The 18,650-nt window shown below is 44.8% G+C and overlaps 1 protein-coding gene across 1 annotated transcript in view; it reads right to left on the bottom strand.

The window, feature by feature from the left end:
- Window positions 1-1,645: 1,645 nt before the first annotated feature.
- si:ch211-283g2.1 (sodium- and chloride-dependent GABA transporter 1) overlaps window positions 1,646-18,650 on the bottom strand; it is a 150,452-nt gene continuing 133,447 nt past the window's right edge. Inside the window, exon 13 of the mRNA XM_041196679.1 lies at window positions 1,646-2,082. Within this exon, the coding sequence (XP_041052613.1) occupies window positions 1,936-2,082 (147 nt within the window). The 3' untranslated portion in view covers window positions 1,646-1,935. The remainder of the gene's footprint in view (window positions 2,083-18,650) is intronic.

Below are 18,650 nucleotides of genomic sequence, written 5' to 3'. Positions count from 1 at the left end.
TTCTTGAGTCCGAGAGAGAGAGAGAGGAGGAAGTGAAAAAGATTGAGTGGCTGGAAGATTCAAGAATAATTATCCTGAAAGATTGGCCTTCCTGACCTGTCATGGTAATGGTTACAGTCTCTGTTACCATCAACTTCCAGTGCTCGTAGTACATGTGAAATATTTCATTTTGCGATGGGACAGATTTTCAATTGCCAGTGGGGTTGGACGTAATTTAGAAATCTTGTTCCCAGAGGGCATATCTGGATCCTGAAGCCGCCAGAGCACAGTGTGATTTCAAATGGAGACTTGGGGGGGGGGTTCCGGGGGCTCACCTTCCAGTAACATCCCATTAAGCTCCCTGAGGACCTTGTTGATGGGCTGGGAGTGGGTGGAGGGTGGGGCTGTGTGGGCAAGGACTGGATTTTCACTGGTCAATTCAGTGAATCCAAACAGCCTCATGCATGTTAGTGCCCAGCTGTCAGGTTCATTGCAGGGACATCGGAAAGTTTGCTTTTAATGGATGCAAAAATGTCGGTTCATGGGGCATTTTGCACCGGGTTGAGAGATTTACATTTATTTTGGCTGTGTGGCCAGTTTATTCTACCTTAGTGCTGGTGGCCCTGTGGGGAGCTGTTTCCTCTGTTTTCAAGGCAGCAGCAGGCTCCATCATGGCTGCCAGCTGCTTTTGCCACTGATGCTCTGCAGACAGCTCTCACCTCCTGGAGACACTCAATGCCACTAATTGGGTGCCGATGTTACCACCTGCACAATTGGAGCATTTACATTTCGAAGTAATGTCAAGTGGCGTGAATTCATCTGGGAGTTGGGTTCCTGACCCTGCCTTGAAAATCCGGCCCGATACTTACCCAGACAAGAAAACAGGCCCTTCCCTGTTGGTCACCACAGTGACAGATGGAACATTTCATACATAACTCAGTATTTTTTAAGCTTTATGGCCCCAGAGGCATCAGGATCCAGCGACACAATGCAGAATAAAATTTTTAAATTTTGCCTGCACCTTATCCTGACCCTGCCAGCAATTGAAAATCCAGTTATTAATAATACCTGAATGCCTTGTGAACAAATGTACACAATAGCAGTGCGCAAATTGGTCATTAAGAAATAATCTGTTGTAGGGTGTCTAAGTTGTACTATTAATGATAGAGTTGATCTGAAGACACTTCTTGGGTGGAAACATTAAGTTTATTTATTTTCAACTCCAACTCTATCTCTACACTGATTGCTGAGGTAGCTCACCCTACTCTCCTGTTGGGTACTACAGATCATGTGATCTTCCTTACAAGTATTATTCTTAAAGATACATTGCACATTAAATAAAACCATAATGACAACACACTCCAACACTTATGTTGAGAGTTACATTTTCATATCATTAGGAGAATCCAATAGGTATCCCCACACTATTCCCCATGTATCTCAATACCATCAGGAAAATTAATTCCATTAAATATGGTATATCACTATAGTATGTGAACAACTGTGAATTGAAATAAAATGAAGAAACATTGTGCTAAGTAACAAATGTGAAACAAATGATTTACATGATCAGGTTGGATGTAGAATTTTTTATTCTAAGGATTTATAAGCCATGAGTGATAAAAAATATATAAACATTGTCATGTAGCAGACTGCAAGAGTCCAAATAGGTTACGCAATGCAGTGCATTGGGATAGGTCTCATTGCACAACCATAAACCCAATCAATGATGTACTGAGAGGAGGTCAGTAGCTTCTCCATAGGGAAGAGTAGAACACGAGAGGAAGTTGAAGCAAAACACAGTTCATATATGTATGTTGCAAAATGGAGAAAATATGTGAATTAGAGAAGAATATGAACAAAGCAGAACTTTCTAAAATAGTCAGAATAAAGAATCTCAAATCAAGTTTCATGATTGCTAATCAAAGCTTTAGTGTTTTCTGAGTTACTTCAGCGTTAAATGGAAGTGTTCTTCAGTATTCCAACTTCTGGTGCTGGTGACCTGCCAACCATTGGGACATCTGGTGAAGCTTCAGGCCTAGCAGTTCCTATCTGTCTGGTATCACACTCTAGGCCAAAAGGAGTGATTGATTTAATGAACCTCTGAAACAGAGATGAATTGAAACGTTAATTCAGATTTATACACAGATCTAAAAATCCCTTTCCAAAAAATTGGAAAATATTTTTGAAGCCTGGAAATATATTTTTTAATTCATTCATAGGGTGTGGGTGTCGCTGGCTAGGCCAGAACTTATTTTCCATCCTTAATTGCCCTTGAGAAGGTGGTGATGAGCTGCCTTCTTGAACCGCTGCAGTCCATGTGGTGTAGGTACACCCACAGGGCTGTTAGGGAGGAAGTTCCAGGATACAAACTTCAGTTTGTGTCTATTACTGTCTACCAAACAAGACAGTTTTCCCCCTTTTGCCCCAGTATTCCTGTTAAATTGTTGCCGATAAATACAAGCCCATGAAAGGCTCAGAATATGTTTGTCCCCATCCCAACCTTAGAAGTGTTCCCTCACACTATCATAGGGATTCAATTTCCTCCAGTGATATCAATTATTGCCTCTGTGAGTGAGATTCCTAATCATGTACCAGCTTATACTAAATTCTGGTTAGCTTTGTGCTGCTAGTATTGAGCATAATGGGAAACATGTTGGCATATTAATTTCAAAGTGGACCTTACCCTTTGACCTATCAAATAAATTTCAGGAGTTTCACTCAGGGTCAAAAAGTCAGAGGGTAAACGCATTGTGACTCCAACCCACTTAAAACAAGCTGATCCATAATTAAATGCCTTTCACACCACACAGAATGGTATTGCTATTTTCTCAGCACATCACTATCTTGAGGTATAAAAAAGTGTCAGCAAAGTGGAAAATACCTTAAATAATTTGAGTGACACTTTCCCTGATCCATTTTAAACTTATTTAAGATTCTACTGGCAGCCAAAGAAAATCTTTGATTAGTATGTAGATGTTTCAATAAAGATATGTTTCGTGAAAAATATATCCCTGCGGTTAATTCAATTAATGGCTGTGCACAAGCACATGAACCTTTGGATTTACAATTATTGTTTTCATATCTTGACAACTTTGATCAAATCACTCTTTTAATTTTCTAAAATTCAGGGAATACGATCTTAGTTTGGGTAATCTCTCCTAATAATTTAACCCTTGGAGTCCAGGTATCATTGTAGTTCTAGTAAATTTATGCTGCACTCCCTCCAAGGTGGTGCCCAGATCTAACCAGAGCTTTGTGTAGTTGTAGCATAACTTCCAACCTCTTGTGTCCCTCTGAGACGTAAAGGCCAGTTTCCATTAGCTTTTCTGATTACTTGCTGGACCCGTTCAGGGATTTATGTACCTGCCCACCACCCCCCCCCAACCCTCAAGTATCTTTGGGCCTCCACTTTCTAGCTTTTCACTTGTTTAGAATGTACTCTGTCTGTTCTATCCCTTTTAAGTCCAAAGTAGAAGATCTCATATTTGCCTTCACTGAAATCCATTTGCCCATTCACTTAATCTATAAATAGCTTTTTGTAATTCTATGCTTCAATCCATAATACCTACAATGCTGCCTATCTTTCTGTTATTGACAACCTTGTACCTAGCAGGTACACCCATCTCACTGACACCTGTAAGTAAATTACTCCTTTCTTTAAAGCATTAATAACATCCTCTTTACATGCAGCACTTTTATATTAAGAGTATTACATAGTATTACGACTTAGGTGGTGGGGATATTCGGGCTTACTAACCCATTTGAAAAGGGATCATAGAGTCATTACTGCACACAGTAAGGCCATTCAGTCCACTGAGTACATGCTGGCTCTCTGTAGAGCAATTCAGTCAGCCCCATTGCCCTGCTCTATCCCCATAGTCCTGACAATTTATTTCTTTCAAGTATCCATCCAATTTTCCTTTGAAATGATTGATTATCTCTGCTTTGACTACTCTAGTAGGCAGTGCATTCCTGGTCATTACCATTCGCTGTGTAAAAAAGTTCTTCTTCACAGACCCCTTGCATTTCTTGCCTAAAACCTTAAATCTCTGAGCCCCTTAGTCTGATCAGCTAATTAAACTTTAATTAAACTTTTCATTATCTTTTATCAAATTTCCACTCAGTCTCCTTTGTTCCAAGGAGAACAATTCCAGCTTCTTCAACTTAACCTTGTACCTAAGGTTACATCCCTGATCCCTGGAACTCTTCTGGTAAATAGTCTCTGCACCCTCTCAAGGACCCTCATTGGTGGCCAGAATTGGATGCAATACTCTAGTAGTGTCCTAACCAGAGGTTTATGAAGATAACCTCCCTGATTTTGTACTCAATACCTCTATTTAAGAAGCCCAAGACAACATATATTTTGCTGATTACTATCTTAATATGTCCTGCCACCTTCAAATATTTATATACGTGAGCCCCCCCAGGTCCCTCCTGCACACTCCTTAAAATTGTGCCATTGAGTCTATATTGCCTTTCTTTATCCCTTCTGCCAAAATACATCACCTTACTTTTCTCTGAATTAAATACCATCTGCCACTTGTCTGCTCAGTCTGCTAGCCTAACTATATCCCATTGCAGTCAATTAGTATTATCCCCACTGTTTGCCACTCCTCCAACTTTGGTATCACCAGCAAATTGTGACATTTTACTCTGAATTTCAATATCCAAGTCATTTATATAAATCAAAAAAGCAATGGTCCTATCAGTAGCAGCGTTATCATAACTTTTTACTTCTGAACTCTCAGTCCACTCAGTGGATTCTGCCCTTGCACCAAGGACATCCTCTACTTCCAATTCTACAATGTCTTCCCTAAACAGTGCTGCTGCCCCATCCTTTTTTTGCTTCCCTGTCTTTTGTATCCTTGAACATTAAGCACCTGGTCCTCACCGTTTTTAAGCCATGTTTACGTTATTGCCAGTACAACATATTCCCTCATGGCAATTTGTGCTTATTCCTCACCAACCTTATTCACCGTACTTTTTGTACTTACAGACCATAAGGGAGAATTTTCTCACCGTCGGGTGGGCAGGTTTGGAGTGGGCACAGGTGGGCGTGGGGCAGATTGACTGCACACTGTCATTTTACGCAGGCGGGCCATTTAAGGCCCGCCCAGCATAACGTGCGCCCTGTAGCGCCCAGTGCTACCTGTGCGGGTGGGGGGGAGGAGGGAGAGTCGGGGCCTGCGCTCTTTGGGGCATGCGTGCAAAAGAGCGCAGAAACCTCCCTGAGGCCCAGAGCTACCTCGGAGATTCAGAACATACTGAGAACTTTTAATAAATAAAGTTAAAAATTATTTACACGTCCCCTCATGTGACAGTGTCATATGAGCTGGGACATGTTTATGAAATGTTTAAAATTTTTATTAATGTCATAAACCCTTCATGAAACCTCATCCCGTCCATGGATGAGGTTTCATGAAAAATGCGAAGGCCGCCAAGGCTTCCTGGGGGTGCGTTTGGACCAGCAAGCCCTCACGTCGGCATGGACCTCAGCTGGTCAATGCCAGTGCAGGAGGTGGTCTGGGCACCAAGTTTCCCAGCTCGGTGCCCATCCATCCACGGTGAGCAGGGAGGTCCAAAACGACCTCGCGCCAGTGCAGCAGCTGCCTGGCATCTCTGTGGGCACCTCTCAGGGCGCTCAGGATGAGGGCGGCAGCTCCTCCGCCCCTCTGCCAGTGACTGTTACATCTGGTAAGACTGCGACGACTGGGGAGATGCCAGCTGTGGAACTGGCAGCTCCCTCCCAGGCAGGGCCAGCGCAGGCTGCATGGGCCAGAGGATGTCCGCCAAGGTCATCGAGGCCAACAGGACAGCACAGTGAGCAGGCTGTCTCAGATGCCACTCCCGGCGAGGGGTCAGCACCAAGACGTAGCACCTGAAAACATAAACATAAGGCACCTTAGGCACACCACGGGTTTATCACTGGTCATTTTGTTTCATTAAGTTTCTTTTGTTGCAGTATTACATTCAGACATGCCACCATGGTTGAGGTTGCCTCTTTTGTTCTGCAGGTGGATGATTTCCAATAATGTAATGAGTGTTTTGTGGGACATTCAGCTTTTTAGCAAAGACCTTAGTTAATGTTCCTAACCAGGCAGATTTTGCACTTAGGTCTCGAATATGAAGCATACAGCCCAGGCTTGTCCTGGAGGTCCATACGTGGTGTGCTAGCTGAAGGTTCATTGGATTAAAGCCTCCCAGGTGTCCCTGCCTCCCTGGAGTATGCCCGGGTCAGCATCTACCCACTCAGCATTTCCCTGTGCATGCGCATCCTCGGACTCACTGCTGGACTCACCGTGTGCAGCCGCAGCCAATGCGTCTATGTCTTCATCGTCTACAGCATCCCCCCTTTCCAGTGCAAGATTGTGTAGAGCACAGCATACAACCACTATCAGAGAGACATGATCTGGGGGGTACTGGAATGCACCCCTTGAGAGGTCCAGGCATCAGAAGCGCATCTTGAGAAGACCAATGGCTCTCTCCACCACAGCCCTTGTGGAGGTGTGGCTCCTATTGTAGCACTGCTCAACTTCTGTTTTTGGACAGCGGAGAGGCGTCATGACCCACCTTCTGAGGGGATAGTCCTTGTCACCCAGCAGCCATCCACCCAGCTGGGCTGGAGTACTGAAGAGCCTCGGCACCTGGGAGTGTCTGAGGATTTAGGCGTCTTGGGAGCTGCCTGGGTACCTTGCACAGACTTGCAGAATCAGCATCCTGTGATCACACACTATCTGCACGTTCATGGAGTGGAAGCTCTTCCTGTTGATGAAGACACTGGGCTCACCTGCTGGCGCCTTGATGGCCACATGAGTGCAGTCTATAGCACCCTGGACACGGGGGAAGCCAGCAATGGTCATGAAGCCTCTGGCTCGCTCAGCCTGGCTGGCCTCGTCCCAACTGTAGAGGATGAAGGTCAATGCATGTCTGAACAGAGGGTCTGTAACCTGCTTGACAAAAGTGTTGGCAGCTGATTGGGGGACACCACAAAGATCACCCACCAACCCCTGGAAGGAGCCAGATGCATAGAAGTTGAGGGCAGCTGTGACCTTTAGAGCCACTGGCATGGGGTGTCCATCCACATAGCTAGCAGAGATCTCAGGTCCAATCACCTGACAGATATAGTTGACTGTCTCCCTGGAGAGGCGGAGCCTCCTTTGGCACTGCACCTCAGACATATTGAGGTAGCTTTGCCGCCTGTATACCCTGGCAGCAGGATAGTGGCATCTTCTATGGCCCCTTCTGCCTTGGGCTTCCTGTTGGCCCTGCACCCCTTGTGCCTGCGCCTGACCTCCCAAACGTGGCTCCCCTGGAGGCTGAATGTACACTCCTGGCCTCCTCCCACTTCTAGCCCTCCCTTCCTCCTCAGAAGATGTGCCTCCAGTGGAGAGTTCAGCTCCCATTCCCAGGCTAAGTGAAGGCTTCCTGAAACATGCAAGCCCAAAAAAGTTTCCTCACTGCAGAGTGCTGACCTGAAGGTTGCGAATCCAGACCAAGCAGCTGGAATGCATTTTGAAGTATTGTAGATTGCACAGGCAAGTATCAGTAACTTTAAAACATCAATATTTGACAGAGCTCACTCGGGACCCCATTGAGCCCTCTTATCCTGTCTGTGGATGAGGTTTACACAAATGTGTCCTACCTGCCTGCCCATTGCACCCGTGCGCCGACCTGAAGATTGCACGGGTACCGAAAAATCACCATCAATTGGCGCCTTAAGGGCGTTAAGTGGCCCATTAATTATTGGCAGGTGCACATCGGCGATCATCATGTGCCTGCCCAATGAAATATCGCAATGGCACACAGTGATGTAGGGACGCACGGTGATGTCAGGAAGCTCGCCTGATGTCACTGTGCATCATTTTACGCGCCTGTGTGCAAAGCCCACCCCCTCACCCCCCACCACCAACCCCCACCAACCCCCCCCCCCCCCCCCCCCCCCCCCCCCCCCCCCCCCACCTGCCAACGGGAAAATTCTGCCCATGGTGTCAGAAGTGGCGCTAAAATAGAATTTTGAAAGCTTGGAAATTCTACAGAAATTCTACAGGCTTACACAGAAATGTTCAAATCTGCTAAAAGCTGCTGAAAAAGGTCAAGACAAAGCAAACACAAATTGGAGGCTGCAAGTAAAGTATTGGGTGAGTTAACATGGCTCTAAACTTTCCCCTCCCTGCTCCAGTAGAAATGAAAGGTGATAGGCGGCAGAATTGGCAGTGTTCCCATTTGTAATGGCAAAACAACGAGCTTGCAACAGGTTTAATTAACAAGCTGGACCCAAAAAAAGTTGCCACATTTCTAACATTGCTGGACAGGAACTGCTACAAATTGTATTCCACCCTAAATCTATTCAGTGAACAAAGGAAACAGACAACAGAGATTTTGAAAGCCATGAATGCACGCTTTGAACCCTGAGTGAACATGGCTTATGAACACTATGTATTCAACGCTAGAACTCACGGTGCAAACAGGCCCATTGAACAGTATGTGACCGCAGTAACACAGCTCACAGAATCATGTGAATCCAGGCAACTGATCTGATTAAAGATGTATTAGTCTTAGATATATGAGACCCCTCAGTAAGGGCAAGTCTACTGAAAGAAGAGGCTTACGCTAAAGAAAACATCAGACCTTTCTAAAAATGTGGAGGTTGTAAAATGTCAGTTAGAGCACATGCATGGCAGAGCAGACCAGAGGGCACATTATGCTGAGAGACATTCCAGGTCAAAAGAGTAGAGCAATCGCAGACAAAGGGCCGAATACAGATACTGCAGAGAAAATTGTACAGGGGAAAGTAGTCCTGTCAAAAGACTAATGTCAAGCCTTACCCAAACTACTCTTCCAATAGCAAAAAAGCTACTGAAACCAGAAGTAGTAACAAGTGTGAATGAAAAAAATCAAGGTGAAATGGCAGAAAGCTAAATTTCATTTTGACAAGATTGCCAAAGCTGAGCATTGGAGAGCCAGTCAGGGTACAAACTTTCAACGCTCTCAACAGGATTCAGTCCTCGTGGCAACTTGGGACATGCACAGAAACTTGATCGCAGTGGAAGTGAATGACTAAATATACAGGCGCAACCACAGGGATATACAAACAGCTAGCAAAGATGTTCCTTTGCTGCAGGCGGCCCAGGAAGATGGGATCTCACCAGCTGCACAGAGTACAGAATGATCACCATGCCTAGAGGTCCAATTATCCCCAACAACAGAAATGGAACAACTGTTACCAAAGCAACAAGTGCCATAGGACCGACATTCCTTAGAAAGGGAACATCATCCAGACGAACAGCCAATGACAACATGCATGCACACCATTAAGAGACCAGCATGATCTAATGACTATGTATGCAATGCATGTGCAGTGACAGACAAGAATAATGAACAGTTTGTTAACACATGTGAAAGTGGTGGTAGTAAGGGTAACTCACAGTTACACATGATCGTGCATGCAAATTTGTCTTTTGTTCGTTATGAAAAGGGGTGTGTTTGGGTTTGAAGTGTAACATTATTGCATGTCCTATCTGGCTTGCTGTAGTCATGTGAACCTCTCTCTGTAAGCTGCCATTTTACATCAGTTCAATAAAGACTTACACTGAGAAAGCATTGCAATCTTTGAACACGAAACAGAGATTAAAACATAAGCAGGAAAAGGAGAGTTTGAATGCTTGATGCATAGCTACAGAGAAGAGAGACTCCTTGGTAAAGCTGTCAAAATGCTTCTCCTCTGCATGGCGCTAGTAGGAAGTGTGTGAGTGCCATCCAGAGCACATCTGCAAGCAAAGCATAAAAATATATGCATCATCATAAATGTTTCTGCATAGGTGGCAAGTGGTCCTCCTGTGCGTTGTGCCGTGATGGGGTTCAACGTAGACTCATGTCTGCCATGGGTAGGTGTTGAAAGTAACCCTATATATCTCAGAGTGACCATTACCAGGATGAGCTGGCTTCTGGCCCTTTGCACAGTTAGAGAGCAAACAGTTCAGGAACTTAAAAGACAAGAAAGTACCTCAAAAGAGGGCTATGCTCTGAAAAAACATACAACAAAATGACTGTGGTCTTCACAAATTTTAGAAATTGCTTTTAATGTTTGGATCGAGATAAAAAAAAGCAAACAAAAATCTTGCAAATCTGAAATTAAAAAGAGAAACTACTGGATTTGTCAACACCTGAAAGGAGAAAAGGCAACTAAATGTTTTAAGTATAGACAAAATTTTAACAAGGGGTCTACACCCAACTTGTCAATCGATTCTCTTTTCGGATACTGTTTTATTTCTATTTTATGTTATTTTTGTTTAAAAAAAAATAAACTTGCTTAATTTTCATATGTGATGCAAAATGTGCAAATAAAAATGTGCAGTAAACAGCATCCCTATTTTAATTTGATTGATAGTGCAAACTGGAGCAGATTGCAGTTAGACAGCACCACCAAGTGGACAACTCAAGTAGGCGCCTCTCAACACATTCAAGGTCTTTGAGTGAGGAGTGCCAGCCACTTTATATAAGTTTTAGCTAGTTAAGTCTTTGACATAAAAAAAAACCTCTCTCAATTTTTAACTGTCAAGATATTGACCTGTTGCAAGTCAGGCCCAATCATTTTGTTTTACAACTAGCTCAGAAAAATGTGCAAGTAGAGTTTGTTTATCTGTCAGGGCCAACTCGCATTTATAGAGTCCTTTTAACATACTAAATTGACCCAAAGTGGTTCACTGGAGCCTTATCAAGCAAAGTTTGACACCCTACAAGCCGTATAGAAACATATTAGGACAGATGAGCAAAGGTTTGGTTGAGCAGGTTGGTTTTAAGGAGCATCTTAAAGGAGGAAAGAGAGGTAGAGATGTGGAGAGATTTAAGAAGGGGATTCCAGAGCTTATGGCCAAGATAGTTGAAGGAATGGCTGCCAATGATGGAGCAACTAAAGTTGGTTTTGTGCAAGGCACTAGGATTTGAGGAGCACAGAGATCTCGGACGCTGGGGAGGCTGGAAAAAGTTGTAGTGAAACAAAGGAGCAATTTCCTAGAGGGAAGATGGTAGCCAGCAAGGAAAGCATTGGAATAGTCAAATCCAGAGGTAAGAAAGGCATGGTTAAGGTTTCAGCAGCAGATGAGCTGAGGCAAAAACAGAACTGGGCAATGTTACAGAGGTAGAAATAGGTGATCTTTGTCGACGGAGTGAATATGTGGTTGGAAGCTCATCTTGGGGTGAAATATGGTGCTACGTTTTGTGAATAGTCTGGTTCAGCCTGAGACAGTTGCCAGGGAGAGGGATGGAGTGAGTGGCTAGAGAATGGAGTTTGTGACAAGGACCAATAGTTCTGGCCTCCCCAACATTGATCTGGAGGTTATTCCTGCTCGTGTATTACCCGATGTCAGACCAAACAGTGTGACAAGTCAGAGACAGTGGAGGGGTCGAGAGAGGTCGGGGTGACGTAGAACTGGGTGTGGTCAGCGCATATGTGGAAGCTGATGTGTTTCCAAATGATGTCGTCAAGGGCAGGGGCGGGGAACCTACGGCCTGTGGGCCAGATCCGGCCCGTTGCTCAGCTTCATCCAGCCCACAGCAAGGTTTCTAAAAATGCAGGCCTATGACAGTAGTGCCTTCAAAATAGCATTTACCATCAGCATTACGAATTTGCTTTGGATAAAAGCATCAGCTAAATTCCTATAATAATATTTAACAACATAATAGTCAAATTCAGCCATTGCATTAAAACAGCGGGCGAGTTGAACACTTCAGTATTCCCTCTAAAAAGTTGATTTGTATGTGTGTGAATGGCCTGTGATAAAGTCCCCTGGTCTTGGGGTAGCAATGCAGATAAGAGAAAGGAGGAATCCAAGGAAAGACCCTTGATGAGACTCCAGAGGTGATGGTGTGGGAGTGGGAGAAGAAGCCATTGCAGAGTACTCTCTGGCCGTGACAATGGGGACCAGGAAGGGAAGTTGAAAACAAAAACAAAAATACCTGGAAAAACTCAGCAGGTCTGGCAGCATCTGTGGAAGGGAGCATAGTTAACGTTTCGAGTCTGCATGACTCTTCAACAGAACTAAGGAAAAATAGAAAAGGGATGAAATATAAACTGGGTTAAGGGGCGGGGGGGGGGGCGTTGGGACAAGAGAGCTGGATAGAGGGTCAGTGATAGGTGGAGATAACCAAAAGATGTCACAGACAAAAGGACAAAGAGGTGTTGAAGGTGGTGATATTATCTAAAGGAATGTGCTAATTAAGGGTAGAAAGCAGGACAAGCAAGGTACAGATAGCCCTAGTGGGGCTGGGGTGGGGTGAAGGAATTGAAAAAGGCTAAAAGATAGAGATAAAACAATGGATGGAAATACATTTAAAAATAATGGAAATAGGTGGGAAAAGAAAAATCTAAATTATTGGAAAAACAAAAAATAAAAAATTATTATTTTTTCCAATAATTTATATAGATTTTTCTTTTCCCACCTATTTCCATTATTTTTAAATGTATTTCCATCCATTGTTTTATCTCTATCTTTTAGCCTTTTTCAATTCCTTCACCCCACCCCAGCCCCACTAGGGCTATCTGTACCTTGCTTGTCCTACTTTCTACCCTTAATTAGCACATTCCCTTAGATAATATCACCACATTCAACACCTCTTTGTCCTTTTGTCTGTGACATCTTTTGGTTATCTCCACCTATCACTGGCCCTCTATCCAGCTCTCTTGTCCCAACGGCCCCCCCCCACCCCACCCCCTTAAACCAGCTTATATTTCACCCCTTTTCTATTTTTCCTTAGTTCTGTTGAAGAGTCATGCAGACTCGAAACGTTAACCGTGCTCCTCTCCACAGATGCTGCCAGACCTGCTGAGTTTTTCCAGGTATTTTTGCTTTTGTTTTCGATTTCCAGTATCCACAGTTTTTTGCTTTTAAGCAAGGGAAGTTGGGTGGTCAGCATTTTGGTGGGAACAGGACTGAGGGTGCAGGAGGTGTACCTCATGGAACTCAGAGAGACCATGAAAGGAGATGGGACAAAGACCAGGGGGAGAATTTTTAGCTCGTCAGGCGCACACCCAGCCCAACCAGGTGTAAATTGACGCTCGAGGATGCCAGGCAAGCATCCCGCACCAACAGGTTGGCGGGTAGGCAAAAAGGCCTTTGCAGTTTTTAGGAAATCTCATCCACGGGCGGGTTGAGGTTTCCAACAGCAAATAAAAATAGAATAAAAATTTTAACCTTTAATTAAGAACATGTCTCTGCTCATGCGACAGAGTCACACTAGCGGACATGATTTATAACATTTTAGAAACCTGTGCCTCAGGGACCTTTTCCAACGCGCACCCGTGAAGTTCAAACTCGCCCTCCACCCCTCCCCACAACGCTCGTGTTTCACGCTGGGCGGGGCTTTAATTGGCCTGCCAGTGTGAAACGGCGGTCAGGCCCCAATCACAGCTGGTGGGGGTGGCTTCCCAACTGCCCCCACCAAGCCTACCTGATGAGGGAGTAATTCCCCCCACCTAGGGAAAGACGTGAGTTCAGGTTTGGGGCCGGGCCTAACCTGAAGGAAAATTTGGCCCAGTGGGGTAGTGGATGTGAGGGAACCTGCAGAGGAAGCTGAACAAATGGTTTCAATCCTCATGACAACGAACCCCATGTTGTTGTTGGAGGTGAGAGTGGAGGTGGCGGGGAAGGGGGGTTTACGAAGACAAATTGTAGTAGAGCAGGGAACCCAGGGGTTACCTATGTATTCCTGGATGACCCTGGAATAGTGATCAGTCCTGACAGAGGTGAGCAGGACCCAACAGTGCTTTATGTGGTCCAGCTAGACCGGGCAATGAATGAGTAAACTAATTGTCCCATCTTAAATGTTCAGGTTTCACAGAGATGCATCCCACTTGCCCAAGTGCAGAGAACTTGGGTGTAACAAAAATAAAATACTGCAGATGTAGGGGAAATCTGAAATAAAATGAGAAAATGCTGAAAATACTCAGCAGGTCTAACAGCATCTGTGGGGAGAGAAACAGAGGCCAGGATTTTGCCCTTGGTGGGCAGGAGCGGGCGAGAGCGGTCAGGAAGCCGACTGCTGCCCACGATCGAGGCCCGCCCAGCGTGAAACAGGCGCTGCAGCGTTCAGCACTGTCTGTGTGTTGGGGAGGGGGGGTGGGGGTGTGGGGTAGGGGTGGTGGGGGGGTGTGGAGGAGGTGGGGGAGGAGGGTGAGCGGGGAGCTTGTCTGCAGGAAAAGTGGGCTCTGTCACATGTGTGAGGACATGATATTAATGAAAAATTAAAATTTTTATTTTATTTTTATTTGCTGTTGGAAACCTCATTCCGCCAGTAGATGAGGTTTCCTAAAAAAGTGACCTTTTTGCCTGCCCGCCAACTGTAAGGTTGGATGGACAGCAAAAATTTACATTTAATTGGGGCTTTAATGGCCTTAATAGGCCTGGTAATTGTCGGCGGGTGTGCTACCGGCTCCCGGGTGCCCCCGATGACTGAAACATCGTGGGAATGTGCGATGATGTCGGTGCGCGTCCGCCCGATGAGGTAAAAATTCTGGCCAGAGTTAAAATTTCAGGTCAAGGACCTTTATTCAGAAATGAAGAAATATAGAAATGTAATAGATTTTGAACAAATGAAAGGGTTGGGAGAAAGAATTAAAGGGAAGGTCCAAGGCAGTGTGGAGGAATTAATTAACAAAGGATTTCATTTTATAAAAGCAAAGAAAGTGGTCATGGTTTTAGTAAAGAATCAGAAGATTTGTCCAGAGTGCATGTAAATAGCAGAATAAAGAACAGCTGGATCTGAAAGCAAAAATATGAAAAACAAGATCAAGATTGGCACATTGTGGAAAAAAGCAGAAACAAAATCGGAGCAACTGGGTTCACGGTCTGAAGTTGTTGAACTCAGTGTGGAGTTCAGAAGGCTGTAAAATGCCTAATCAAAAGATAAGGTGCTATTCCTCGAGCTTACGTTGAGCTTCACTAGAAGAGTCCAGCAGGCCAAGGACAGAGATGTCAGTGTTGAGAGCAAGGTGGAGAATTAAAATGACAGGTCACTAGCTGCTTGTAGACTGAGCGGAGGTGTTCCTGATCTGCGTTTGGTCTTCCTAGATTAGAGGTGACAGCATTGTGAGCAGCAGATGCAGTAGACCAAATTGAAGGAGGTGCAAGTGAAATACATCTTCACCTGGATGGAGTGTTTGGGGCCTTAGTCAGTGAGTTACTAGATTAATACCTGGAATGGGTAGGTTGTCTCATGAGGAAAGGTTGGACAGGCTAGGCTGGTATCCATTGGAGCTTAGAAGAGTAAGAGGCAACTTGAGTGAAGTATATAAGATCCTGAACGGTATTGACAAAATGGATGTGAAAAGGATGTTTTCTCTTGTAGGTGAATCTAGAACTTGGGGTCACTTTCAAAATAAGGGGTCACCCATTTAGGACAGGGATGAAGAAAAGAAATTTCTCTCAGAGGGCTGTGAGTCTTTGGAATTCCCATCCTCAAAAGGCGGTGGAAGTAGAGTCCTTGAATATCTTTAAGGCGGAGCTAGATAGATTCTTGATTAGCAAGGGGGTGAAAGGTTATCGGGGATAGGCAGGAATGTGAAGTCGATGTTAAAATCAGATCAGCCATGGTCTTATTGAATGGCGGAGCAGGCTCGAAGGGCTGAGTAACCTATTCCTGCTCTTCATTCATATATTCATTTGTAGGAGGTAAAAGGGTAGGTGTTAGCCCCTCCTACATTTGCATAGGCAAGTGCCCTGGGAAGGGAACTTGGGAGTGATTGAGGAGTGGATCAGGATATCATGGAGGAAACAGTCCCTTTGGGACACTGGAAGGAAAGGGGAGGGGAAGATGTATTTGGTGGTGGGGTCATACTGGAGTTGGCATAAATGATGGAGGATGATCTGTTTATGAGAGACTGGTGGGGTAAAAAGTGAGGACAAGGGGAACTTTATCAGGGCTCTGGAAAGAGGGAAAGGGCTGAGAGCAAAGGTGTGGGAAATGGGTCAGACATGGTTGAGGACCCTGTCAACCACAGTGTCAGGGGTGTGGGCAGAAATCCTCAGTTGAGAAGAAAAGGAGTTTATATCAGAAGCACTTCGTAGAAGGTTGCATTTTGAGAACAGAGGTAATGGAGACAGTGAAACTGGGAGAATGGAATGGAGTCCTTACTGTAAGCCGGCTGTGAGGAAGTGTAGTTGAGGTGGCTGTGGCAGTTGGCGGGCCTATAATGAATGTTAGTTGATAGCCTGCCCTGTGTGCAATGGAGACAGTGATTTGGAGATGGACCATGTGAAGGTGAGAGAAGGGGTGAAATTGGAAGCAAAGTTGATGAAGTTTTTGAGTTCTGGGCAAGAGCAGGACACATCACCAATACAGTCATCAATGTACCAGAAAGAGAATTGAGGGAGGGGGTGGAGTAGAGGGAACAAGAAATGGTCCACACAGCTGGCCAATGCTCTGCCATTCACACCCACTCTGGACAAATCTTTTGTTTCTTTACTACAACCTTTACCACTCCCTTTACCTTCTGTACAATGAAAACTTGTGTTAGTTAATCTCTTGATCCTCCACCCTATTACAGACCTTCCCTTTTGTTCTCTCCCCATCACCCAACAGTCACTTGCTCAAAACCTATTACATTTCTATCTTCCTTTAGTTCTGAAGAAAGGTCCTTGACCTGAAACATTAACCGTATTTCTTTCTCCACAGATACTGCCAGACCTACTGAGCTTAGGTGCAAGTTGGTGGGAACAAAGATTTAGGAACATTCCACCCAAGTGCGCACACAGACATTTCTTGAATTTGGTCAATTAGGGCATTGGACGAGTGGAAAGAAGCCCAGCTTCCTCTTCCAGGTCCCACCGCTGAGCCAGGCTGGCTAATCAATCGCAAACAATGCTCTGGGGTTCTGTGCATTTCCCTGGTTACCAGACCTGGCAGAGAGGGTTCTCATCTCCCATGGACAGACATAATCCCTTTGAGTAAACTCAAAGTCAAAGAGATCACGGCAATAGTGGTCATTCCATTAAGAAGTTCCTAATTATTGTTAAAAAGAATTCTGATCTATGCCTCTAATAATAAGATTGGATTCTTGGCCAGCTATGATTCTTTCTATCCCTTTCCCAATCTGTCCCTTGTAAGCTGTGATTTTCATGCCTGTAGTTTTGCAAATTCAGAGCAAAAATCCTTGTAAGGAGCTGTCGAAATTTCAGTCAACTTCAGCTACATTACCTTAGCAGTGACCTGCACTAATAGTCATCCCCAGGGAAGAGCAGACTAACAGCTGGAGCTAACACAGTGCTCTGGGCATGCTTCATAATCTTACAGTGCACTGAATCTCAATTAAACCAAGTATGTGACCTTTTTGAATCAGTGTATTTGAGCTGACAGGTATAGAGACAGAGAAAAATTTTAACCCCATTGGGGCTGAGATTTTTTAACTCATTCAAAACCTGTGCCCCTGCACGGGGTTAAAATCGGGCTGATGGTTTCCTCACTCAGTTTTCCAAAACCACTTTGTCCAATTCAGTGTCACGGGGGAGTTGGAGCAATGGGCGCTAGGTGGGGTACACCTGGGACAGGACACCAATCCATCACAGGGCACACATTTGGGGACAATTTACTGTAGCCAATCAACCCAACCAGCATGTTTTTGGACAGTGGAGGGAAACCAGAGCACTGAGCAGAGACACAGGGAAAATGGGTAAACTTCACACAGTCAGATAGCCGAGGTCAAGATCGAAGCCAGGTCCCTGGAGATGTGAGGCAGCAGCACTAACTACCGCATCTCCGTGCCTCTCCCACCCATGATTTCTATTTATTCCAATTTTAAATGCATATTAATTCAGATGTATGAGGCACATGCTTGAGTCAGGTGGGAGTCTCATAACTGAATGCAATTCGTAATAGGACCAACTTTATCTTAACCCAGAAACCCAGATCCAGCAACTACAACTAGATATGAAGACCAGATAGATCTAACCCTTTCTTTTAGGGGTGAAAGAGTGCCACAGAAAAACGTAGGCCACACTTTCTTGACTCACACACCTCCCCCCATCTTCCCGGACCTCACAAACTGCTGATTGTCCCAGAACCCATGCTCCCCGCTCACTTTGGGCCCAGACATTCTCTGACCCCCTGCTGCTTTTCCCTTCCCACTTCGGGGACAAAGTCAGCCAGTTAATGAGGTTCACTATAGGCCACTTCCACGTCCAGGAGGAAACATTCCCGCCTGTGTGTGGGAAATGGCTGCAAAGGTGAGCATTCTAGTTTCCTCCGGAACTCAAAGCCCTCCTTTTACTTGATGTATATTCAGCTTTAACGTTTGGGTGAAACTAATTATAAAAAAAACAATCAGAAGCAAGACTTGTGGCCAATTTAGTTCCCGCTCAGTTTAAATGTTTGAATTTTATTTGCACAGGTTTGAAGATGGCAGAGTGGGGCAGGCAATGTACTAGGCCCCAATTCACAAATCTGACCAGTGCAGTCTGGTGCTGTAGCACTGGACAACATTCTGCAGCTGCTGTCAACACACACGTGCTGAAGGAAAGAAAAGTGCTGAAAAAAAATTACAAGGTGTAGACGTTTGCTTTGGGAAAGGAACAATGACCCGGCTAATTTCTCATCATAGCTCCTCACTGCTCTGTGTGGCCTGTAATCCTGTCTAATGGCTCCCTGCCATCTATGGTTTTTGGTGACTTCTTATTACT

This window comes from Carcharodon carcharias, chromosome 10, assembly GCF_017639515.1.
Source record: "Carcharodon carcharias isolate sCarCar2 chromosome 10, sCarCar2.pri, whole genome shotgun sequence".
In the NCBI taxonomy this organism is placed as follows: Eukaryota; Metazoa; Chordata; class Chondrichthyes; order Lamniformes; family Lamnidae; genus Carcharodon; species Carcharodon carcharias.
This window is presented reverse-complemented; position numbering and strand designations above follow the sequence as displayed.